A 25,787-nucleotide genomic window follows, 5' to 3' on the forward strand; every position below is an offset into this window, starting at 1 on the left:
CATGAATGGATGCAGCAGTGTTGAGTTAGCCCTGTCAATATCAGCCCTCCTAGGTTCTGTGCCAGATTCATGGTTGAGGCTTTGTCAGTAGAGTGCACCATAGGACTCCAAATCAGACTGACACACTCATTTCCTGAGTCACTCAGGCCTAGACTAAGGTTTATTAAGTCTGGCTAAAATGAATATTAGCTCTTTCAGGCACCAACTGGTCGGTTCTTAGGAAGAAGCCTTGCAGCAGGGACTCCAAATCACCTAACCGGAAGTCCAGAAAGGAAACATTACACATAACAGGAACTACTTGTAAGCAGCACTCCATCTTGACTGTGTGTATTTCTGCCAACATAAAGCTGTGGTTTTTTTTTAACTTAGTTCCCAATACAGGGCGAGCGGCGTTTGTAGTAATTAGCATTGTGACCGTACCATATGAATCTTGGAATAACAGCATTCCTTCCCAGGACAGTATCAGCTCCATTTACAGCTAAATTGTTTCTGACTAATTAACATTTTTGACTGTACTATAAAATGAATTCAATTTCAACATTTTTCTCAAGCCAGAAACTTTTTGGTGACAAGTAAGTACACAACAGGTTGATTAGGTCTAGCTAAAATTCTAGCTAAAATGAGGATTGTAATATCTAGCATAACCTAACTTTATTGTTTTAGAGATGGACCTAACAGGAAGGACACTGTGCCAAGACAGGAAGTACTGAAAGGCAACATTTTACATAGGATCTCAAGACCCCAGATGGCAATCTTATTTGACGGGATGTATGTCTGCCTATACTAAGCACATCATAAAAAAGAGTGTATTGTTTGTCGCCTGTCTAGATGTCTCTACACCAAGCACTTGCAACAAACCATTCAGTAATTACTGTTTGTATGTCTACACCAACACTTGGCGTAAACAATGTAGAGTTTGCGGCCTGTTTCTTATGCCTGCTTAAAATAAGTATTTTATACAAACAGTGCTAGCTTTACAGAGGTTATCATCCTGTTTTCCAATGATGTCATCCCTACACCTTCTCACCATTGGACATCTGCTCAGTTTTTAAACATATTTGTGTTTCTGTCTGGACTGGTGAGTTTAGTCTTGAGTTTGTGAAAGTCTCTGCAACCTGCACAAAGCAGCAAGTAATCTAGGCCTATGTTCAGTTCTCTGTTGCCGCTCACGGCTAGGTCTGCGCTTTATAAATAATCCTAATAGAACAAATACAATAAAAATATGTCTGCCTGTTATATGCATATGACACAAATAGTACAGAGCTTACAACTTGGATGTCTGGCTGCACTGTTTCAGCTATTAGAGCATTGCTTAGAGTCAATCACATGACATGAGTACCACAGTATCTACAGTCTCTCTGTGAGCTGACATGCACTGAGCACATGCCGGAAACAGTGCCATGTGTAAAATATGCAAAAAGAACAATTGATCAGAAGAATGCTGAACAGTGTCAAACATTCACCCCGGTACAGAGATCTGGGCCTAATTCCATCGTTTGTTTGCTCACCATGCCATTCCAGTTTAAATCCAGCTATATGCAAATTGGTCTTGACCCTGTGCCTCATGGGAACAGTCCAGCCCGAACTGCCAGGCCAGGTCCTCCCTGGACTGGAAACAAGCATCCTGGTACCAGTTTCGGGGTATCACCCTCATCAGCCAGACTAGCCTGACTCCAGTGGCATCGAAAGCACGAGACCCACATCTGAGCACACCCATCCCACTCGAAGTGTGCACCAGGGTGTGCTATGCAGAATATCCAAATGAGACATTGTTTACAGCTTGCTTATATTTGAGTCTGGTTACACTATGTCAATGACACAAGAGTGCAATGTTTACAATACATCTTTGTGTCCGCCTATGGTGAGTGCATTATATAAATGGTGCCCTCTTAACGTTCTGTCTGTGAGCAGGCATACACCAGACACATAATACAATCAGGGCACTGATGTATCATGCAGTGCTTGCAGTAACTGTTTGTGTGGGTGTGTATGATAGTGCTTAATTTGTAAAATCATAAACGCCAGGGCTCTAGTCAGTGGGTCGCTGCAGCTTGCGCCACCCATTGCCCCTGCCAGCACTACCAATGACAGAACCAACACAACTGCTAACGATCACACTCCTACAAGTGTGACAATTCAGACTAATCCAGGCCCCAATACCTATAAGAATGGCTTGGGCGGCATTTTTTTTTAGTAATTTTTATGTACACTGAATTCATAAACAACTGTTGTTGTGTCCATCTCTTAATAGCTCACACAGCGCCTCCATGTTGTTGACTGTCCTAAGTGCAGGTGTTGACAATTACGTGCCGGTGCCGTGCACTGGATACCACTGGCTCAAATTAAGCACTGGCTTGCCAGGGATTGTGTTAGGCCGAGGGTAGTTTGTCTATAATCTGTTTCAAGCACTTAACTCATGGATGCACCAATCCACGTTTCAAATGTCTCTGCATTTATCTTGGATGGCACACATGGCATATTCCTTTTAGTGTCTGTAGATGTGTGCAAAGTCCAGCAATGCAGCCTGGGAACCAACTTCTGAGACCAAGAGCACAAGCAATACCACAGATACAAGCTGACCTTCCAAAGGCAAGGGGGAGGGGGCTAGCCCCAGCCCACCTCAGCCATTTACTGTTACTGCACAGAAATTTCCAGACTGCGGATTCCAGTGCCCTGGGGACGAATTCAAGTTCGTGTACTAATCACAACCACAAAATAAGGAGATGGTGATTTTTAAGAACAGGCCGAGAGACACGTTCCATATTTATCAAATCACTTTCACTTGCACAGCCTCACTAGCATCTTACAACAGTTTTTATTCAAAAGCAAAGTGACTCATTTTCTGCTGCAAACCTTCAAAATATCCCTCTAGTCCGAAGTCTTTCAGCGTAAAGTTCAAGCTGGACCAGCAATGTGGAGTCAGGGAACCCTTATTTCAAATGCAAAAAGAACAATTGATGGACAGAATGCAGAACAATGTCATACATTCACCCCAGTACAGAGATCTGGGCCTAAATCCATTGTTTTTCTGCTCACCATGCCATTCCAGTTTGGACCCAGCCATATGCAAATCAGTCTTGACCCTGTGCCCAATGGGAACATTCCATCCCAAACTGCCAGGCCAGGTCCTTCCTGGACTGGAAACAAGCATCCTAGGACTAGTTTCGGCTTTCAGCCCTCAGCAGCCAGGATATCTTGACTCCAGTGGCATGGAGAGCACGGGACTCACGTCTGAGTATAACCGTCCCACTGGGGGTGACAAATGCAAAAAGAACAATTGATGGACAGAATGCAGAACAATGTCATACATTCACCCTAGCTAAAGAATGGATTCAACCCAGAACTGTGACTGGGGGTGAGTGTCTGAAAAGTTTCAGCGCTCCATCCATTATCTCCTTGTGTTTGCTTTGTTAGCCCTAAGTTGGCAGGGTATGCCCAGACGTGGGTCCCTTGCTCACTTTGCCACTGGATTCAAGCTAGCCTCGCTGATGAAGGGTGTTACCCAGAAACTGGTCCCAGGATGCTTGTTTCCGGTTCAGGGAAGACCTGGTTTGGCAGTTCGGGTTCGACTGTTCCCATGAGGCATAGGGCCAAGACTGATTTTCATATAGCTGGGTCTGAACTGAGGTGGCGAAGTGAGCTAAAGAATGATGATGGATTCAACCCAGATCTATGACTAGGGGTGAGTGTCTGAAAAGTTTCAGTGCCTTGTGTTTGACCCTTATTTCAACACACATTTGAAGCTACACATCCCTGGGAAGAGATGAGGTCTAGCAGTCAACTTACTGAAAATGGGGAAAGAGTTCTAATAATGGCTTCATGATTCTGAGCAAATAAATGTATCTCCTTCTGTCTAAGCTTGTAAATAAACCTAACATAATAAACACGTGCAAGTGTGCAAATATTCCATCACATTATTCCCTCAAAATATCATATAATCTGGTCTCAACGTGGCCTAGAACAACTAGCTGCATGCAGCCCTACATGACCGAGAAGGTCCTGCTACCAAAATGTCCCCTATGCTATATAAAATATTTAAAATAAAATAAATGCTACGTCAAAAGAAAACCGAGAACAAAATAAAGTTTTTAAAAAAGTAATCTATCTTTCTTGGCTAAGTACAGGTTATGAGAAGGCTAAAACTGAACGAACATTTTATCAACATGAATTTCTTCGGCAGCCAAGTGCAAACATAGTCAGTCTCACCCACTCTGCTGCCTTGCAAAGCATTTAATCAATAAAACCCGAAGGTTTCTTTGTCAGGTTTATTGGACGGGTTCAAAACACACACCTCCAGCACAGGCGAAAGCGTGGGGTCACAGCACTGCCTTTCACTCACAGGAGGCTGCGCGCCGAAGTTCCTCCCAACCCCGGCCCACAATGCCTCATTGTTTACACTAGGCCTTGTGAGAAACTGAAAAAGGCCCTGTTTGTTTTGCCTGCTCAGGGCTCTCTTATCTAATCAGCTTTACAATGGACCAGGTGTACTCACCAATTTACCATCAGGTGTGAGCATGCTGTGTCCCTGGTCCATGCCGACAGGAGAAACCTGCTGCAGGACCGACTGGCTGGTCACCATCGAGTTGTTGCTGTGGTGACTCATCGCCGAGGAGGAAGTGACCTCATTGTTCCCCTGATGGCTGTACCGTATTCCTGTAGGGAGCAAATTAAGCACACGTTTCAGACGAGGACAATAACAGTAATGGCGACATCTTGGAGGGCAACAACGCTACACATTGGCCTGTCTTTTGAACTAATAGAAGGCGTTTTCGTGACATAACTGCCTCAAAAAGGCCATGTTTTCCCAACAGGGGTCAAACCCGTGTTCATTCACGTGGTATGAAGATTTCGGCTGCAAGTTCTGATCACCTTTATCTGCTTGGGAAGACCAAGTAAGCAAGGTGATAGTGGCTGACTTGTAAATAGGGAGTCTTCCCCAGAGGATGCTATGCTGTGGCGTGTGCTTTTTGTACGCCATCCCCTGTCTTTTTGTGCTGTTGGATGCCTCCATGTACAGGCAACTGGCTGCTTGTTGCTAGAATGCAGAATGGTTATCCCAGGAGAGGGGTCCCATAAGTGGACTGACTCTTCTGACCTTCCACCAAAACAATTTAAGTATGATGTGTGTGTGTGCGTGCATGTGTGTGTGTGTTGTCTCAATATTGGCATTTTCCCTCTTCCAGAGCGAGCTGGTTGTCACTTAAAGCAGGACAGGGTTTTCTTGCTCCCTTCCTAAGAGATACATTTGGAGCCCAGTTGATAGCGGAAGGGAGGCTGGACTACTGTAATGAAATGTTTGTGGTGGAAATCTTTGATACACCATACCCTGGAAAGTACTGCAAACCCTTAATAATGATGATGCATAGTGTGTTATGCAAGTGCCATTTAACAAGAACAATATGTGTATTTTAACACTTATACCAAGCCAAAGATAGAAAGTTGGGGCAGTTGAAATGGCAGATGAGGAGAAATTAAGGCAGAGTTAGTGCAATATACTCTTCCCTATGAACACCCATCGCCCATGTCACGAGGATTCATAGACCCTGCCGTTTCTCTAGTATCCTAGGATTTGGCTGAACTCAGAGTCCTAGTACAGCAAGAAATTTACCATAAGCAGAATGGACATATTTACTGACAGGGCCTTCCTTTCTAGGCAGTCATTCAGGAAAGGTCAAGAGACATCCTTATATGGAACAAATATCTATACCCTGTATCATCCAGAGACCATGTCTCCCAAGCAACAAAGACAGACTGGAGACATTGCAGGGATGGGTAATCAAAATGATGCATGGTTTGAACTGCAAGACTATAGGAGAAGCTTAGGAATGTAAACACATGACCAATCACAAGCTATTGTTCCAAAGCCGTTCAACTCGCCTTAGCACAGAGCGCTCATTCCATGAGTTGGTTTATAGTTCCCATGTGCCTGGGCGCAAGAAAACAACTTTTTTTGGCAAAGCTATGGTGAAGTGTATTATCAGCCAGAATTTCTCAATCTCCCTCTTCCAATTTAACACCTCTCTTCGCCTCTGGGTAGCATCATCAAAAGTATGCCTTTGAGCAGGGGCGTATCCTCCATTAGGGCGGAGGTGTGTCGCCCCACTGCTTTCTCGCAGTGCGAGAAGCAGAAACATAAAATGGTATTTTAAATACCATTTTATGTTTCAGCTTCTCGCGCTGCGAGAAAGCTGAAGTGTATGCCTGGTTGAGGAGTGGCTTGCCCAATGCTGTGGGCCCTGACTGTTTGTTCGGCCCTATCGGGCCGACCAAACCAGTCATGCGCACTCTGCATTTTCTCTATGTAGATTGCATGCAGCCTATATAAAGAAAATGGCCTCCCCAGAGGTGCCCGTCTGGGCGCTGTCCTCACCAATCACAACGCTGCCATTACAGCGTTGTGAATGTCTTAGGGGAGGGGAGGGAGGCTGCGTACTTCCTGTTCCTGCCACAGGCAGGAGAGCAGGAAAGCAGCAGGAAAACGTGGGACCCGGCCAGGAGCGGAGGCGGTGCGGGACCCGTTAAGGTAAGTTTATTTTATTTTTAAATCCCCCCCCCCACGCAAACACTCACCCGCACCCCCCCCCCACCCACGAGTCATGCCGGCCGCGACTGCCATTGAGAGCGACTAAAGACAGTGACCTGGTCTAAATCCGTTTGTAAAGTAAGAGAGGAATCCTTGCTCAAATTTCTCTATATGTACCTCAACTCAAGTTCATGTCTGGATGGAAGACAGAGATTACGAGGGAGGCCCAAGAAGCTATACAGAATCCATGCCATATTTTCAGGATTTTTATGTGAGATAAATTTATAGATAATACATCTAAATGTGACTCAGTCGGCCTGCCTGAATCTGTGCTGATAGCTCTGGATTAAGTAGTTCATACATGAGATTATCTGCTTTGGAAAAAAATCAAAGTATTCTTCATAGAAGACAACGTGGAGAGGTCCCGTAGAAGGGCATAAGAAATGAATGTGCTGCAGGTTCATTAGCTTCAACGACTCAGCTGGTGGTCCGATCAGTGTGCACCATGGGGGTCAATGTTATTCATTCTATCTTTTGGATCACGGTCAGACAAGGGCATCTGTTCAGTATATCTGGGTAAGGAATGATGAAATGTTACAAATTCTCTGGTTTTGCTTCAAATAGATTATGCACTTTGTGTGTGAGATCAATTCTGCAAGGACTGTGTCGGCAAACAAATTGAATGTAAAATTTCTGTTGATCCCGCATAAATTGTACATGAATGTCCGACTCAACGGACTTATTCAACTCAGACTGGTGTATCGTCCAAAGAGACGGTGCTAACTGGAGAAAACTTAAAATATACAGACACATCTCTCAACCTGTGGGATAGAATCTTAATACTCAGCAACTCTTCTGCTAATCTCGTGAGGCCTGAATTGATTTTGTCAGGTTTAGAGAAGTGACACAGAGAGGCTTGGGCAACACCAGGACTAACTTATGATGCACAAGGACAGCAGCTGAAGGCTACTGTGCCCTTGCCACTCAGCGAGTTTACAATCACATGGACATAGTGAAATCGACCACTTTGGCAATTCTCATAAGAGAATTTGAAGGTGGACTTTGGCGGTAAATGTAAGCACAGTTTATGACACAGTGCACAGATGCATTGCCTTTGAAATTGGTCTTATAAGCTGTAAATACCTTGAACATGGGGCGTCACCCAATACATTTGTGGTCTATTTACAGTCTCCTGTTATCTCCTGCTTGGCCTGTAAAACCGTGAATGGTGTTTAAAGAGCAAGAACCCGGTGAGTTCTTACAACATGGCATTCCACGCTTCCACCTAACCAAATAAGCCTCCCCTACCATTATTTTTTTTTTATTATCACACTGTCGGTCAATGTCATAAGCTTTCTCAGAGAAATGGTACATTACCCCATAATGGAGCAGACAAAATGTGTTGACTCGTCAGGCCTAGGCTCAAAACTAAATTGGAGAATGAGAGGTAAAACACAATTTATAACACTACAAGAAGGTAAATTGGGGGCGATCAGGAAACAAACATTCTAGGTTAGAAACAAACATTAACAATGCGTGGGATCATAGATGAGAACTGGATAGAACAGGCTGGAGAAGGATCAAGAAGATAGTGTGTGAAGAGGCTTGCTCCAAGGGATTCCAAGGTTGGAATACGAGGGAACTCAAACAATGCAAGAATTCATGCTTCAGTTCGCTAGTGCTCCGAAGAACAGGCCAGGCACTTGCCAGAGTCTTGCCATTGTTCATTTAAAGCGGGACTCTTTCGGCTTCCAGAGGGCCGTTTTGAACAATGTGGACGGTACAACCTTGCTTCGAGGATCTCAGCGCATCCTATGGAAGCAGCTATGATGGCTAAAGCTGGATTTTCTGTTGGCAGAAGTGCAAGTTGTGATCATGGTCCTGATATGGGAGTTGTGATTTGCAGAAGACTAGACCACCTTTTCAGAGCCCTTCACTAAATCCTAGGGTAACACTGAGATGTATTATTATCTTTACTGCATGTGTCACCAAAGGATTTAGAGTTTGTGTGCACAAAATGAGGAATAATGCCTAGCATACCAGACTCTGTTTCCAGGATGGAATGAGGAACGTGGCAGCCTGGATGAAAGACAGCTGTTTGAAGCTCAACTCAGAGAAGACCGAGGTCTTTATCCTCGAACCCTGCACCTCCGCCTGGGACAACACCTGGTGGCCCTCCACCCTCGGGAATCCACCCACCCCTACAGACCACGCACAAAACCTCAGCATCATCCTCGACTCCTCCCTCTCCATAAACCGCCAGATAAACACCGTCGCTTCCACCAGTTACAACTGCCTGCGCATCCTCTGGAAGACCTTCAAATGGACCCCCACCTCCCAACTGCTGAAGGACCGTCACCCACACGCTCATAACCAGCAGACTGGACTACGGAAACGCCCTATACACCGGAATCAACAGAACCCTTCTACACAAACTCCAAACCATCCAGAACGCCGCAGCCAGACTTGTCCTTGGGACACCGCATCACAAACACATGACCTAACACCTACGAGACCTTCACTGGCTCCCTGTTGAGAAGAAGGTCACCTTCAAATTCCTCACCCACACCTACAAATCCCTCAACAACATCAGACCCAAATACCTCAACGAGAGTGTATCCTTCCACATACCCAAGAGGAACCTCCACTCCACCGACCTCGCACTGGCAGAGGTCCCCCGCATCCGCAGAAACAGAACTGGCAGGAGAGCCTTCTCCTACATCACAGCCAAGACCTGGAACAAGCTCCTGGTGAACATCAGACGCACCTCGACCCTGCACACCTTCAGGAAGGGCCTCAAGACCTGGCTTTTCGACTGATCCGGAGCTGCTCCACCCCCCCCCAGTGCCTTGAGACCCTCACGGGTGAGTAGCGCGCTTTATAAACCACTGATTGATTGATTGATATGGTGTATCGCATGGTTTACTCTATTTAATTAAAATAAGTAATCCATAGTCTTTTTCTGGAAGTACTAGCCACAGATTTGGTGTGATCTGGTGCACAGTTACTACAACCCTCATAATATGCTGTTAAAGCAAAAATTTTACTTTTAACTTGTTATCACACATTTCAGGTACTAATAATGAGCTCTAAACCAGGGCCTTCTTGTGATGTCTGCCTGGCTGTGTGCCATCCTGCCCTGGCCATCTAGCTAGGAAGACCTGCCTCGTTCTGAGACAAGACTACATTCCAACATAAAGGTGGTTCAAGACTAGAGGAAAGAAGAGATTGATAACTCAATTGACTTTGGAGAAATGGAACTGCTTTGTTTGCAGCTCAGCTAATGGTATTTATAGCAAAGCAAATGGCTTTAACTTAATGAAAGGCGAGACCTATTGCATTTTTAATGCTTGTTATGTCAGTGCCCCTTAAGCACTGTCACCCGTTCTGGAAGTACAGGTATGTCACAGGAGCTTCCTGCAGTTCTAAAAGCACGGTCAGAAATCCAATGAACGCCAAGTGTATTTACGTGAACTGAATGAAGATGCTGTCAGTCGTTGTAAAGGAACAGGGGATATGGTCAGTCATCATGCCAAAGCTAAAGGAAGACGAGGGCAGGAAGTCCACAACAGCGCACACAAACATTATAATAAAAACTACGGTGGGCCTCCAGCAGCTAAGTACAGTGCAGCTAAGTACACCGCATACAAACATTATAGGAAAAACTACGGCGGGCCGCCAGCAGCTAAGTACAGCGCACACAAACATTATAATAAAAACACAAACTAAAAATCCATGCTTAGCATAGTGTGTCGCCACACTGGTATTTTGCTGCTTTGTCATTCCTTCCAGATACAACAAGTAAAATTACACCTACTACAAGCCAGGACTATCGGCTCTGTCAATGGTTGTTAGCTGCATAAGATAAATAAGCAACAACGATGGCTTCGATGTACATTATTTTGAAAATGCAAGCATAATACTGCCACATCAGGTTTGCATTAATCGTCATTGCCCATGTGCCAAGATAACCATATTGACAGATATTGTCCCATCAGGTTAATGCATTCAGCACAGACCAATAGCCTTATAGGTGGACCCGCAGCATGCATAAGATACCGCAATCTTCCCAGAGAGCAGCTGTGGCTGCTCCCATTAAAGCTATTTCCAGTCAAATGATTGACAGGGTTGAGCACATATACAATATATCGTACTTTACATATGGTATTTGTACACCGTGCTTTCGTTGAAAACAGTAATCTAGCACTTTATATTTGAGAACAACTTGGTTTACATCAGCAGACGCCAATGCAAAGAAAACGAGTATGCTATGCAGTGCCATGGTGACAAAAAAATAGCATGGAAGGCGCTTTGTCTTTGAGGCCAGACCTTAAAAGCAATGTTGTTCCGAGTCAAAAGGAAATCTAGGATGTTTATGTGTATTCCAATTCGCGTCAGACTGAAAAAGCATTGCCAAAGCACATACTGGAGCTACAAACACTCTGTGCCATTAAAAGAAGGCAGGGTCTCACATTGATAAGCTGCACCAAACTCTCATACTCATTTCCTCGCTACAGGAAATGGTGTGATCTTGAGCATATCACCTTATCCTGGTGTTCCCCGGTTTCATTAGTTGTTTAATTTGAGAGAAATATGATACAAAATGTATGTAAGGTATGTAAAGAACTTACAAAGCGCCTCTTATCATCCTCACTGATCCTGCCGCTCCATGTCACATGCTCCATGGAGAGCAGAAAGCACTGTCGATGTCCGACTATGGCAGCCAGGTTCCGGCATGGCTCCAACCCACTTTCTGTCTGCCAAAAGACGAGTTTGTTGGAGCGTTAGCCCATGGCGCTTGCAGGGCTCTGAGGTAAGGGTGGCTGCCCGAAAGTACAGCACATTCAAGCACAGCAAACTTTATTAGAAAAAATACGGAGGGCGCCAGCTGCTAAGTACAGTGCAGCTAAGTACAGCGCATACAAACATTACAATAAAAACTACAGCGGGCCGCCAGCAGCTAAGTACAGCGCACACAAACATTATAATAAAAACTACAGTGGGCCTCCAGCAGCTAAGTACAGTGCAGCTAAGTACACCGCATACAAACATTATCGGAAAAACGACGGCGGGCCGCCAGCAGCTAAGTACAGCGCACACAAACATTATAATAATAACAAGCTACCCAAACGAAGATAGTGTGGGCCAGTCGCCATGGGCCGTCCCAAAAGGCGAAAGGGCGGTAACAACAAAGCCCGATATCCAATCACGCGCCACCGTTTACCATAACGGATGACGCAAGCCAATCGGAAAAAGGGGCGGGGATTCATGTCCCTTTCTAAATCTTGTTTACTATAGCTCTTGCAGGCGAGGAGCGCATGCGCGCTCCAACACCAGGCGAGACCTAAAAAGGAAATTTGCCTTGGAAATGATCAACATGTACTTACATTTTTATAGTTCACATCTGACATGGGCAAGGCCTGGCACAGTTTTGTTGGCCACGTTTCAGGCTCTGATAGGCCACGGGGAGATCTATGCCTACAGTGCAAAGTGTACAATAAAAACAAGCACCTTGGTCCCAGACACGGGTGGGCGAGTGCTGAACCCCCTCCCTGATCTCAGGGCACCTGGGGTGTGATCCTGCTGGGCCCATTTTGTGGTTCAGATTAATAATTGTATCACCCCTTCAATAAATGTGTTCTACTTACTTCTAACAGCCCTATGCTGATTATGTGGGATGCTGACACCGCCTCTGGCTGTACATCATTCCTCGGAATCTAAATTTGCAATGAAAAGGATTAAAAGGCTTGTATTTTGCTTGGGGATGCCATTACCTCCTCGTCACCTGAAAACAAACCTCCCCTGGCTGATAGTAAAAGAATTTTAGAGCGTGTGTGTCCCAGCCAGGCACTGTGTACACATTACCCAACTGCAGCCAGGCACGGGCATTCTTCAGCTGTGTTTCTAACCTCATGCAAAGTGTTTTCCAATTGCTCGCTCGTTAAACAATGAAACAAAGATGACAGGGAGGCATTTTAAAGTCAAAATCACATCTGAAGTAGGGCATGTTATCACAATGAGTGGCCAGTGCTCTCATTGTTTAAGTGCCAGAGCTCTGGTCAGGAGGCCGCTGCAGCTTGCACCACATATTGCCCCTGCCATGCTGCCAATGATAGTAACAACACAACTACTAACCATCACGCTCCTACAAGTGTGGCAATTCGGACTCTTTCGGACCCCCCCTTATCCCCTCCCCAAAAGCTCTAAGAATGGCTTGGACGGCAGGAAATGAATATCGAATTAATAATTAACTGTTGTTGTAGTCATATATAAATTAGCCAGAAAGCACCACTTTGTGGCAGACTGTCACCAGTGCCAGTGTTGACAGTTAAGTACCGAGCCCCGGAAACCTTCGGCTCAAATTAAGCACTACCCGAGACATCCTTTGGATCAGTCTCTGGTCCTGGCGAGTTAGGTGTGATTGAGGTGTTGGCAGTGCTGAATTTGTGCCGGTGGTTTCAGGTGGGGGGCAATGCAATACATTTTTGGGGAGCGGTACTCTTTTTTCTTTTCTTTTGAGCTAGAGGAAGAAAATGGAGAAAGAAGGAGTTAAAGAAAGATAGGAAAACACCGACGAAGGGAGAAAGCAGGAACGACTAAGACCCTGAAAAAAAGAGTAAAAGAGACAGAAAATAAGGAAAGAGATATCAGGTGAGTCAAGACTAGGAAGACTCGGGATTCGGCAGCCTTTGCATTTGGAGGTGGTCTCCAAAGAAACGCTTTGGGGCCTGATTTTTTTTTCCTCACAAATTAAGCACTGCGTGTTGGGGACATTAAGGCTAGGGAGTGTGACGATGTTTCCACTCTAAAGAGAGTAAGGCAGAGACAACATCAGACATAATAAATGTAAGACATCCGTGAGCTTGGAATTCCTCTCTGTTGGAGTGGGACAGGAATTCCAAGGTGATGAAAATGGACCAGGGCCAACATTTATTAATAATACTAAACGTTTTGAAATGCTATATGGCTGGTTTAAACAGAGGCATTGAAACACAAAGGTGATGGGTGTATGTCTGCAAAAGACTCTGCCAAAGACACTTTCCAGAACTGCATTCCAATCCATTGCTTTTTGCTCACTATGCCACTTCAGACGGGGAGCAACCTTGTGCATGCTCCAATGAGAACTGTCCATGCTGAAATGCAAGGCGAGGCCCCCTCCAGATGGAAACACAGTCAACCCCAGACCGGTTTCGTCCTCTTCGGACCTCATCTTTGAGGTGCAGCTGGAGTCCCCTGGCACAGTGACACTGAGATAAGAGATACCACTAACCTCACAAACCAGAAACATCCCCTGTTGTATCCAATGGTGAAGCATGTGCGGCTAGCTAGTGCTTAAACACAACCCTCTCACTATACTGCAGAAGGACTGACGCTGTTCTTATTCTGATCATTACAATGATACTATATGTAATTCGCTCAGAACCCAATTCTGCAAGTGACATTAAGGCTCTGTATAGATATGAACTATCTTGTTCGCAGATGCTGTACAGATGTTTACCATGAGGGTGATGAGGGCCAGGTCTGTGTCCAGGAACAGCCTACTGGTGAAATATAGTGCTTGGAAGAGGTACGTGAATATAACATTATATACTTATAAAACACTATCAACTAAGTTGTGTCCATGGATGACCATTCACCGAAATGCCTGGGGTAGCAGAAGTGACATCACATAGCCTTTGACCTGCACTTTCACTCACACACACATACATACTCTGTCACACATAAAGAAAACTCTCCCCCGCAAGCACGCATACAACATACATTTTAAAGGATTTTTTACTTACACCAGCTGCCACGGAAGAGCATATTCCAGCTTATTGTACTTCATTTTTATTACATTATTAGTGAATAATATTTTATCTATTCACTATTAGTGTAATAAAACATTTACAGAAAATAAAGAGAGTGTACCCCAGCTGCCACTGTGTTCCTGCCACCGAAATTGCCACCTCTGAGGCCAGGGGTCGCAAAGGCAGGGCCAGGGGTAGCAAAGGGCAAGCTAGGGGTCGCAATAATTGATTGGATAGTGCCTGGTATAAAATTAAATGTGTCTAGGTGCTGTAACATGTAGCTGGGGAGTGTGGAAATATTAGGTAAAATCGGGCACACTGGCCTCTGTCTAAACTCCAGAAAGCAGTAATTGAATCATCATTCCACAAATTGAAGTCTATCAAAAAAATACTATTATTTATCCTCGTGAACGTCACTCCTTGATAGTCAGTCTACTTGTTGGGTTCCACCTCGACTACAGCAACGCCTTGTACAATAGTCTACAGTCTTACCAGATCAGCAGACTTCAAAAGCACAGCACCACTAGGAAACAGTGAAAGCCAGAATCACCTCTAAAGCACTCTGCATCACCTTGAGATGCATTGAAGGCTCTAGACCAGCAGATTACTGCAGCAACAGATGTACCTGTATCCTAGAAACCTGTGCTCGAAGGGCCTGAACCTTCTAGTGGCCCCCAAAAATAAACCGCAAGAGTACAGGATTCTCAGTGGCTGCCGCTTGCCTGTGGAACAACCTCATGGTCCCCCTTATCTGCAGCTCCAACAACCTCCTGGCTTCCAGAAAATTCTAACCCCACCTCCTTCCCTTGTTACTTCTAAATCATATTGTCACAAGTGCCTAGAAGCAATTATGTTATGCACCGTGCTCTTTACTAAATACATATATATTTGTCGACTGGGATGGATGAATGTATAAGTTAGTTATTGAAGAGCAGGAGATAGGTGAGGAAGAGGAGGAGAGTGGTATCTGTAAATATTCACATTACTCATGGAGAGTACAGTGTTGGTTGTATCGCAGCTCTCAAAGTGCTGGCGGCTAAAATAACTGGGGCACATGTCGGGAAAAGTTGTTTGACTGTGACCTTACTAGGTGGAGTTGGTTACAAGGCTTTCCACTGAACAATTTGAGCCCAAGTCTCTCTTCATTGGATAGCTTCAGTTTCCGCCTTGAACCCCGTGTTCCTTCCAGCGTGGCGCACATTGGGTCGCACGACTGAAGACTCATCGCTAGCTCTCCATCGCACTCACACCTAGTATTCTAGTTCACGTTTAAAGGCCCACATCTGGTTTTCCACTACACAAACGGCTGACATTTCTTTGCACACGTAAAGGACGTAGCTGGAGCCTCACTGCCCATTTGAGAGTAAATCTTCGGGTGTCTGGTGCGCCATTGCACAGTTGAATTTTCATGCCTGGTATTCCCTGTGCACAAATGCCTGGCACTCCTTTGCACATTCGAGGGTTCACAACTGTAATTCCATTCAGCGAATCGTCGGCCTTCCTTCTCTCTTCTGAAGGTCCACATTATCATCTCATTGCTCGTTTTACAGGGAAGCTCCGATGGCCCGGTGCGCCATTGCACATTTCAATTTCCGTGCCTGGCGTTTCACACGTGTCTGGTCTTCCTTTGTGGCGATCCACATTTTGCATGTATTGCCATTAAATCATCAATAGCCTGGCGTTTCATTACACATTTGAACTTTCATGCCTGGTAATTCATCGCACACTGGCCTGGTATTCCATTGTATACCTGAAGGCGTGGGCCTCAATCCTTGCACAAATGTTTAATTTTCCTGTGCGCATTTGAAGGTTCATTCCTAACATTCCATTGCACAATTTCCTGATATTGCTTTGCATATGTGAAGGCCCGGATCTGACATTTTATTGGCCAAGCGAAAGTCATTTCCTGATTGCCTGACGCTCCCTTGTGCATACATAAAGGCCAAAGTACTACATTCTACTACACCTGCAAGGCCTCATAGTCCATCACACATGTGAAACGTTATGTTTACCACCCGGTTCCTCATATGTGTCTGACATAGAACTGCATATTTCAATAGTCGTGTCTTCCATTCAACTGTGCATTTAAAGTCAATGCCCGGCATTCCTTTCCACATTGGAAGGCCTGGTTCTCACCATATTTTGATCATTTGAAGTCAATGCCCGGCATTCCTTTCCACATTGGAAGGCCTGGTTCCCACCATATTTTGATCATTTGAAGTCAATGCCCGGCATTCCTTTCCACATTGGAAGGCCTGGTTCCCACCATATTTTGATCATTTGAAGTCAATGCCCGGCATTCCTTTCCACATTAGAAGGCCTGGTTCTCACCATATTTTGATCATTTGAAGGTCCATGCCCGGCACTCCTTTCCACATTGGAAGGCCTGGTTCTCACCATATTTTGATCATTTGAAGGTTCATGCCCAGCAATCCTTTGCCCATTTCAAAGACATGACTGAATCCGTATGATTATATCAAACAAGAGTACACCCAAAAAACATACAATTCCAGGTTCGGAAAAGGGGGAACGACAACAATAAACAATAACACATCCTGCTAACCTATCAACATTGATCGGTGGAATTAGTCCAATATAGAGAGACCCAATAGAAATTATTTCATTCACATTTTGAAAAATATATTTTTGGTGAGTTACTTCTAATCTTGTCTATTTTTCATACAATGGGAGTCTACTGACGAAATGGTGGGATATGGTCAAGAGCAACTCCGTCTGGAAAAAGTATTTGAAGGTATACTCTTTTTAAATGGATATTTTAACCCATATGTATGCATGTTTTTACCTCTTTTTAGCTTCCTCCCTTGTTAGATCAAAATGATTAAGAATTCAAAGATTTATAGCTCCTGAAGAAGGTGGTTATAAGAACTACACACCACCGAAACATGCGCTGACCAGTGTTTTGGAAGTACCCAGATCAGGGCACACCAATGAAAGTCCAAGAAAGAATGGTCTCCTTGCTGGACAGTTAAATGCTTATATTCTGGGAGTGTAAAGGACTTGTATGTATGGAGTGCATAGTAGTGTTGTATGAGTAAGAGTGTGATTGGCGAGAGGGGTGATTGTCACATTGCAATGCAAAGTATTGTGTTGATGCGTCTTTATATATCGTGTAGTGTTGTTTATAGAATTAATATATTAATTTTAAGGACTGTATCTACATCAAAAAAGTTTATGTGAAGATGATTTACATGTGAATAAGAAATATTGCTACAAAATGAATCATGTAAAATAAAAATATGAATGAAATCGTCTTTCTTGGGTCTCTCCATATTGGATTAATTCTGCTGATCAACGTTGATAGGTTAGCGGGAAGTGTTATTGTTCATGGCTGAATTTGTTGCCACATCTATACAGGCACATTGCAGCAGAATCTTATATTTATCTAAAAATCGCCTGAACACAAGCAAAAAACTCAGGGCTTTACGTTCAAAGCAATTTTGCGTCACAAACGCTCTGACTCGCAAAATAGGAGCCTCTGTGACTGCAAAATAGCTTTAGGAGATATTCAAATCCAAATTACAATTCGGTAACTCGTACTGAATCCCAAAATGGGTTTGTGACTCCATTCTGAATCACAAATTGAAAGGGGCGTGTTTAGGGCGTCCCTTCCAATTTATGATTTCTTATGGTATATATCTATGGTTTCCTACTGCAATTGCGGTCACAAATCATTGATAGGTTACCAACACCCACTCGCAAACGGTAAGGGGTCTCGGAGGGACCCCTTCCGCTTTGTCAATGTTGTAACAAAAATTGTCTCTGGGACCATTGCTTACTCGTAAATAGACGTTTTTGAAAACTCTTTTTCTTTTCAAACGCATCTTGTTTTCCTATAGCATGCTGCATTAAAAAAAAAGGTTGCTTTATTTAAAAGGGGTCACAGACATGGAGTACTGCTGACCCCAGCAGGCCACCATCCCTGTGATGGCAGTGATTCGTAGTGGGTCACAATTTATGACCTACTTCATGCATATTAATGAGGTAGGTCACCCTGCGACCCTGTCATTCGAATTTTGGGAATCAACATGTTTGAACATGTTAGTTTGAAAAAAACCAATGCATTCAGTAAAGGTCAGTGTGCAAAATGCGACCACTTTTACCGAATGCCTTGTAGGAACAAACACCCTCAGTGGGTTAATCGTCTGTTGCACAGACCTGCTTGCAACCGGCAAGTCACAGGGATGAAAACTGGGGGAGGCGGACTCCTCCTTTTATCATTTTTGATGCAGATGCAATGAGAATTATTGAGCTGGGTTACAGTAACTCCTGTAATTTACAGTTCCAAGAAGCAGCAAGCCTGGAAGCAAGCGCTACATGACTATCAAGTTATTATTACAGATTGTCTGCATCCTTCCCTCCTACGGGGGCCTCCCTCGGCTCCGCTGTTTCTCACGAGACCACGGCTGCCCGGCACAGCCCCTGGGTCACCCCGCCCCCCACGCGCAGGACGAAGGAGGGCTGTGGCGGAGGTGTGCGACCTCAGCTGTGGGAGTAAGGCGCTGGAGGCAGGCAGCGTGGCCGGGAGAAGGCCTGCCAGCTTTTTTTTTCCAAAAGCGCAAGAAAACAAAGCAGGTTGTGGGAGAACTAAATAACGGGACCCGAGATCAAAGCTGCAGCTCCGCCAAAGGCTCCCAGGAGTTCACGGGGCCCAGGGGCGGGTGAAACAATAAGAACGCCCCGCCCCGCTTGTGCAGGTGCCTTTTCCCGTTCCGTGGGAATTAAAATAGTGTGACAAATTAGTAAAGACCTTCTTCCAAAAGCACCCCTCACAAGCACCAATAACTGTCTGGCTACTTAAAGGGGGTTTCACAGTGGCATTCCTGGGGATCGCTGATAGGTCACGCAGTGTGACATGACTATAATGTTAGGCAGCACCCTATGCAACCAAATGGTCACCATGACTATGAAGATAGGCTGCACCCTACGGACCTAAGTGGTCACCATTGAGATAAAACCATGAACTACCGTCTGCACTTTAGTGAAAAAGTATGGTTTACCACCCAAACCCATGATTTGCACGGTGCCCCGAATCTGCATTATCACCCCCTTCTCTTCTACACATACGTGTGTCTCCTCAACACCCTCACTGGAGTAAGCTTGCTCAGTTACACAGCACATAGGTGGTACGTGTGGCTGCGGGTAGATTAGAATCTACTCAGCCACTTAGTTTAAGCCCAGAGGTCCTTGCACCCTATTTCCTCTCGGCTCCAGGGGCTGGATATAGGCTCCCCGTGCAGTTCAAAGACTTCTGCAAGACAAGCAATGCCATCCGCAGAAAAAAAGCCTCACTCTCTAGGGCCTCGAGTAATGCTTTTTGTCTGCCTAGATTCTAGGCCAACACACCTAACTCGTTTGCAGAACATTCCAACGAAAGCACCCTTGTTAGTGCTCCCCAAACCTGCTAAAGAGGCTGTTTGCCTAAAGTAGCTGGTCGCCTACCCTCACAGCTCAGGACCTGTTGTCTTTACGGAAACCTTCAATAACCCACCCCTTGGCCCCTTCCTTCAGCTGTCCACTATCACTTCCAGACTGACCACTGCAGAACTGTAAGGTGTTCCTTGTGCTGCCTAACACACTTGAACAACTTGGGTCTAAACAGTATGAATGATTGGATTCACTGCAGAACCTCTGACGCGGTGGCTCCGCTAAGAGTTCAACACGCAAAGGTGACAGCATCACCACAGAGAAAGTACAGTACATAATGCAAATAAATATATTATTGAAAACAGTACCTGAAGGGGAACTGCAGCTAAAAAAGTCGGTGCCTTTTTAATACATGAGTATGTTCCCCTTACATATGTATGAGGGTACTGAGATAACTACCAGCATTGATTCCTTCTCAGGGGTCTCACACATACCTTAACAGAGAACACACGTACCTGGAGTCTACACTGATACCCTTCCTAATACATATACAATATACCATACAAATGAAACATGCATCTGGTGTCACTGGGGAAACAGGCTGCAAATACAGGCATATTTTGGGCAGTAAGGTGCCGATTCCGATCCATTAAAAAATATTTCCGTACGACTCGTATCCGTATTTTTACCCGTACGAATCGTACAAGTCACGTCCGACCCGTGAAGTACGATTCGTACGGGAAAAAGTACATACAAATCGTAGCGGGAAAAGTTGTACGAGACGTACCCGGACACTTTTCCGTACGATTCGTAAAAAGACAGTCCGAGCGTACAAGTACGATCCGGACCGGCTATCCGATTTACGAATCGTACGGAAAACGTCCCGTACACGAGGAATGACTCTACCCGCTACGAAGCGAAGTTTGTACGACTCGTAGCCCGCGAAAAGTTGTTCCCGGGGTACGAGTCGTGCAGGCCCCCCCGTATGTACGCACCGTACCCCCACCACACCCCGTATGTACGCACCGTACCCCCACCACCCCCCCGTATGTACGCACCGTACCCCCACCACCCCGTATGTACGCCCCGTACCCCCAGCGCATACGCGCTGGGGGTACGGGCGTACATACGGGGTGGTGGGGGTACGGTGCGTACATACGGGGGGTGGGGGTACGGTGCGTACATACGGGGGTGGTGGGGGTACGGTGCATACATACAGAGGTGGGGGTACGGTGCGTACATACTGGGGGTGGTGGGGGTACGGTGCGTACATACGGGGGTGGTGGGGGTACAGTGCGTACATACAGGGGTGGGGGTACGGTGCGTACATACGGGGGTGGTGGGGGTACGGTGCGTACATACGGGGGTGGTGGGGGTACGGTGCGTACATAAGAGGGTGGGGGGGGCTGTACAACTCGTACCCCTGGGGACTCAGCTTTTACAACTGTTTTTGGCTCCCGTAAAAAAAGAGCCGTACGGAGTGCCGTAGGGACGGATCGTACTTGCTGGGCCATAAAACGCTGCTTACATACGTACGGACGTCACGTACAGGCTGATCCGGATCTGATTCGTAGGGTTTTTTTACCCGTACGGTCTTTTGTACGATTCGTACGGAAATAGGCTTTCTGTACGAATCGTACTTCCTAGGTTGTACGGACAGTTTACCGGGTACGAGTCGTACGGAGAAAACGCTCCATACGACGATTCGTAGGGCCTTTTTACCGGATCGGAATCGGCACCTAAGTGAAAACTATTCATGGACACCCAAAATATATTTCAGTGAACTATCATTTGTACAAAAATAAGCACTTAGAAGTGAAAAAGTGTTTTAATTCCCTTTCTGAAACCTATTTTGACCTTCAAAAATGGGGGGTGTCGCCCATCGCTCTCCTGCCAACCTCCAAAAGATCCATGGTGGCCAAGAGTCAATAAAAGGAGCAAGAGAATGAAAAAAAAACCTCACGGGAAATGCTAACCAACAATTTCCCAGGTGTGAAAGTAAACCAGTTTCAATTGGCTATATTACAAATACAGTTTCTAAAAAACAAGCTAATGATCAGCTACATATTATGTTAAGGATTAGTAAACATTTAATGTAACTCAATAGTACATATTTAAGTTGTGTATTTTTGATTAAATAAAACAATTCCAGCAAGGTAGTTTAACCCATTTTTTTTTAACTAAAGTTTTTCAACGCATAATTTTCAGTACTTTAGTTATCTTAGTATTAACTATAATAGCTAAATACTAACGGCTTGCTTAGAACATTGCACGATCATGTACGAAGGGCCCTCAAAGAATTTCATCACCAGGTTGCAGAGACTGCAGAACCAGGAGGCCATAAACGCCTGAACCTTCCAAAGCATGACCACACTTAACAAGCCCTAAAGCCGCCATTGTCTTCCACTGGACCTGGCTACCAATGGATGTAAGGGTCAACTTCAAGGTCTTCTGAGGTTAAAGACAGAGCTACCAGCATGCGCACTTGACCAACCAATGAGCCTTCACTCTGTTGAAACACGGAGGCAGATCCTTGGGAGTTCATGGCTGTAGTATGTGGATCACCAAAAATTGAACTACTTAAATTTGCCTTTCAATGATCTCCACACGACTTAAGAAAATCAGACAAACCTTCACCCAATAGGAATCTTAACACCTTTATTTCTTCCTTCAAACAGACTTCAGTAGGATCTGTTTAGAGATATTAAGGTAACACATTGTGCTTCATAAAATGATTAAATAGTAAACACTTCCCTTAAATTAGGGGAGGGACATAATACACCAGGTCATCAGCCTATAGGTTCACGATCAGATCATTTGGACACCACTCCCTCCCACACTCCTAGACTCCCTCAGGGTCAAGAGGTACATGAATCTATTATTCAAATGATTCTGACCGCCACGACCCACTCAAACCCTGATGAGGACGGTATCTCCACTGGTGACAGATCAGGGACTGGTCCGACAATGGCGACTGCCAGACCATTGACCTTTGGTGGACTCGGCACTCAAGATGAAGGCTTGGGGCACCAGGCCACCCGCCACCATTCTGCCCTTCTTTCATAGCGTATTCCTTCCGGCTTGCTGAGCTGATAGCTCATCTGTCACGGTAGTGCCTACGCCAGGGCTCTTAAAGGACTAATGTCCTTTGCGCCACACCACTTGGACATGCGCTGCCGGGATGGAGTTGCCAGTCAATGAGCAAATGATGATGATGATGCCAAGCTAGTTTGTCCAGAAAACATGAGCGAGCCAATAAAAAGCTTTCATGGGCTGTGCAGTTTGTTATCCAAACAATACACCGGGCCTAATAAACTGCTTTTATACCTCTGCTGCAGCTCTAGTAAAACTGCTTCTGAAGGACGCCCATTGAGGCGACGACATTTCCAATAACTCAACAGTACCCTACCACCCTATTTCAGCCCCAGAATGCTCCCCGTCTTTACACGCCACCGATTACCAAACACAATGCAAAAGAGGGAAACTCTTTGCTATTAAATAAGGCCCAAGTTGTGAAAAAGGCAACAGGAAAAGGCAGTACTTTCAAAACAGCGTACCCAGTACATTCAAGAAGAAATTGTTTTATTTATATTGATGGAAATCCTGAAGTTTAAAAGAAAAAGTACAAAAAGCTGATCATTTGATTATGTTCTGCCACTTGCCTGTCCCTCACCAATTTCTATTTTCTTTTCTCCTTTTAAGGCATGGGATTTGGATTTGACAAAATATCACATATTTATCATTTCAAAAAAGTGCAAGAGAAAGAAAGAAAGAAAGAAAGAAAGAAAGAAAGAAAGAAAGAAAGAAAGAAAGAAAGAAAGAAAGAAGGAAAGGAAAGGAAAGGAAGGGAAATGAAAGGAAAGGAAATGAGAGAAGAAAGGAAGAAAAGAAGGAAAGGGAGAAGTTACACATCCATTCGCCTCTACAGCAGTCATAGATCTTATGGTGAGAACATTCTTGATAATACAAGAGATGCGTACAAGTGCACCAAACTCATAGGACTTTCCGCTTGAACTCACAGACCTCGAAAAACGATGCCTTCAGTTGTGCAGGTGCTGTTAAAAGTTACCGTCATTCCCAAAACGTGTTCAGTGACAAGGATGGTCTCACCGGATGGTCTCACCCGTGGGACTTGCCTGAGATAGGCAACCAGAGGGCTCCATGTTTCCACGTCACCAAGACAAATGACTTCCAGTCCTTGGGTCTCTGTTAAGAGCCATTGTTAATCTGGAACCTTAGTTGCACGACTGGAGAATCCCAAGATGGGGGCCCCTCCCACTATGTATTATTTTATTATATGACATCCCAGGGCCGCCAGCGGGTACCCTATGTATTGGCCCACACCCCCTACATTTGGGCAGAGCATTACATGGAGAATAAGAATCTCTGTTAAGGCTTGGCTTCTAAGGTCTACTTCCTGTTAATAATTCCAGTTAAAAGAACAGGGAACACCTTTATTTGAAGCCAGCATAGGAGGTCCACCAGATACGGCCAGACTCAACTTCGCACTATTTACGAAAAGAGCTTGATTATATTTTAATTTTTAGCAGTACACTTTGGAATAGTAAGTTCCAGGAAGTGAAAATGTATTTTGACAGCTGCTGTGCTGTACACACAGACTGTGTTTACTCCACATGTACTCCAGGCATGGCACCATTCTCTTGCAATGCCAGGTCCATGGCAGTGTGGTGCACGCGAGGCCATCTCCTGTGCCTGCTTCCATGGCGCAGAGTGACCAGATGCCCTCTGGACAAGCAAGGATTGCTGGACTTGTCTACACACCAAATCGTAAACTCTAGTTTAGTTTTTAAATGCCCAAGAAATGTGCAAATAATCACCACTGAAATTCAATATGTGCAAATTTATCTCGTGCATATTCATTAAAAAAATTCTGAAAATCTGATTGAACTTGACTAATTGTTAACTATATGCGCCTAGAGGCCTAGTTTCACCGGTGAGGCCCTTTGGAGGCTGGAGCGCCTGCAGGTCACAGGCTCGCGTCTGCAAAGTCCGCGCAGCCTTTTGGTCTCGCGCTTAGAGTCCCTTTTAATGTGTGTTTTCTCAGTGTTTAAACTAATGAACTAATTAAATAAGCAGCGCCGCGTTAGTAAGTAAAAAAATACTCCGCTTTAGCGCCGAGAGACTTTGTAGTTGGCGGTGTGCGCTATATAAACGGTCAATATTATTAATGGAGCGCCTCTGTGCGCAGCGTGGGAGAGCTGGGCCCGAGAGAATACTTCAAACATTGACACCAAATACACACCACAAAGGTAGGAGTGAGGTCACTATGCCCCAGCCCCGCCCTCTGCCCCATAGCGTCCCGGCTCCTCCACAAACCGCACGGGACCCGTGTAATATCAGAGGCCTGATTACCATGAGGGCAGCCGCCGCGGCGAGCAGGGGGCGCGGGTCCTTTACATATCACAGGGCCGCAGCCCCTTTCAGGATGTTGTGTTTTCCCCTCAGCTCCAAGGACACGATCAGAGAAACGGACCTCCAGTTTGTCCTCTCTGGCTAATCCCCTTGTTCGGCGGTGCGCATGCCGGCAGGGGGCGCTGCCACAGTGTTTGCCCCAGCGGGGTGTCGGTCACAACCTGCTTTCTTCCCGCTAATGGCTTGAAAGGGTCACGCATGCCTCTCATGGCAGGGTATATTTTGTGTGTGCGTTTTGTGTCTGCGCATGTCTGTACGTGTGATCGAATTACGTAACAATAAACATCTGTTTTACTCTCATTTCCCAAGGGGGGAACGTGCACTTGACCAATTCATATATTATGCTAGGAATCGGTGTGTGTGTGAAAAACACAAGTTACAACGGGGGACACTGGAACACATAAAAAGTAGTACTGAAAAACATTATATTTGTTAAACAAAAATAAACTCATGGTTGCACTTCCTCCAAAATACAGGGTCACCTTGAATAATGTATTGTGCCAGGCTTTGATGGCTTTGTTTTAAATCTCCATACAATTCCCAATTTCGCAGAGTTAGAAACCACTGGCTACTAGTTCTTGAACCATTGAAATTCACCAGTTATGGTTAGTCGCAAATCATAACTCTCATAACCGAACCCCAAATGCAATGTTCAT

The 25,787-nt window shown here is 45.2% G+C and overlaps 1 protein-coding gene across 2 annotated transcripts in view; it reads right to left on the bottom strand.

The window, feature by feature from the left end:
- The window catches only part of HNF1B (HNF1 homeobox B), a 115,197-nt gene that overhangs the window by 17,271 nt on the left and 72,139 nt on the right, over positions 1–25,787 (bottom strand). For both annotated transcript variants that reach the window (XM_085649499.1, XM_085649500.1), the window contains exon 5: positions 4,493–4,653. In XM_085649499.1, the coding sequence (XP_085505625.1) occupies positions 4,493–4,653 (161 nt within the window). The remainder of the gene's footprint in view (positions 1–4,492; positions 4,654–25,787) is intronic.

The sequence above is a fragment of the Triturus cristatus genome, chromosome 3_2 (genome assembly GCF_964204655.1).
Source record: "Triturus cristatus chromosome 3_2, aTriCri1.1, whole genome shotgun sequence".
NCBI classification, from domain to species: Eukaryota; Metazoa; Chordata; class Amphibia; order Caudata; family Salamandridae; genus Triturus; species Triturus cristatus.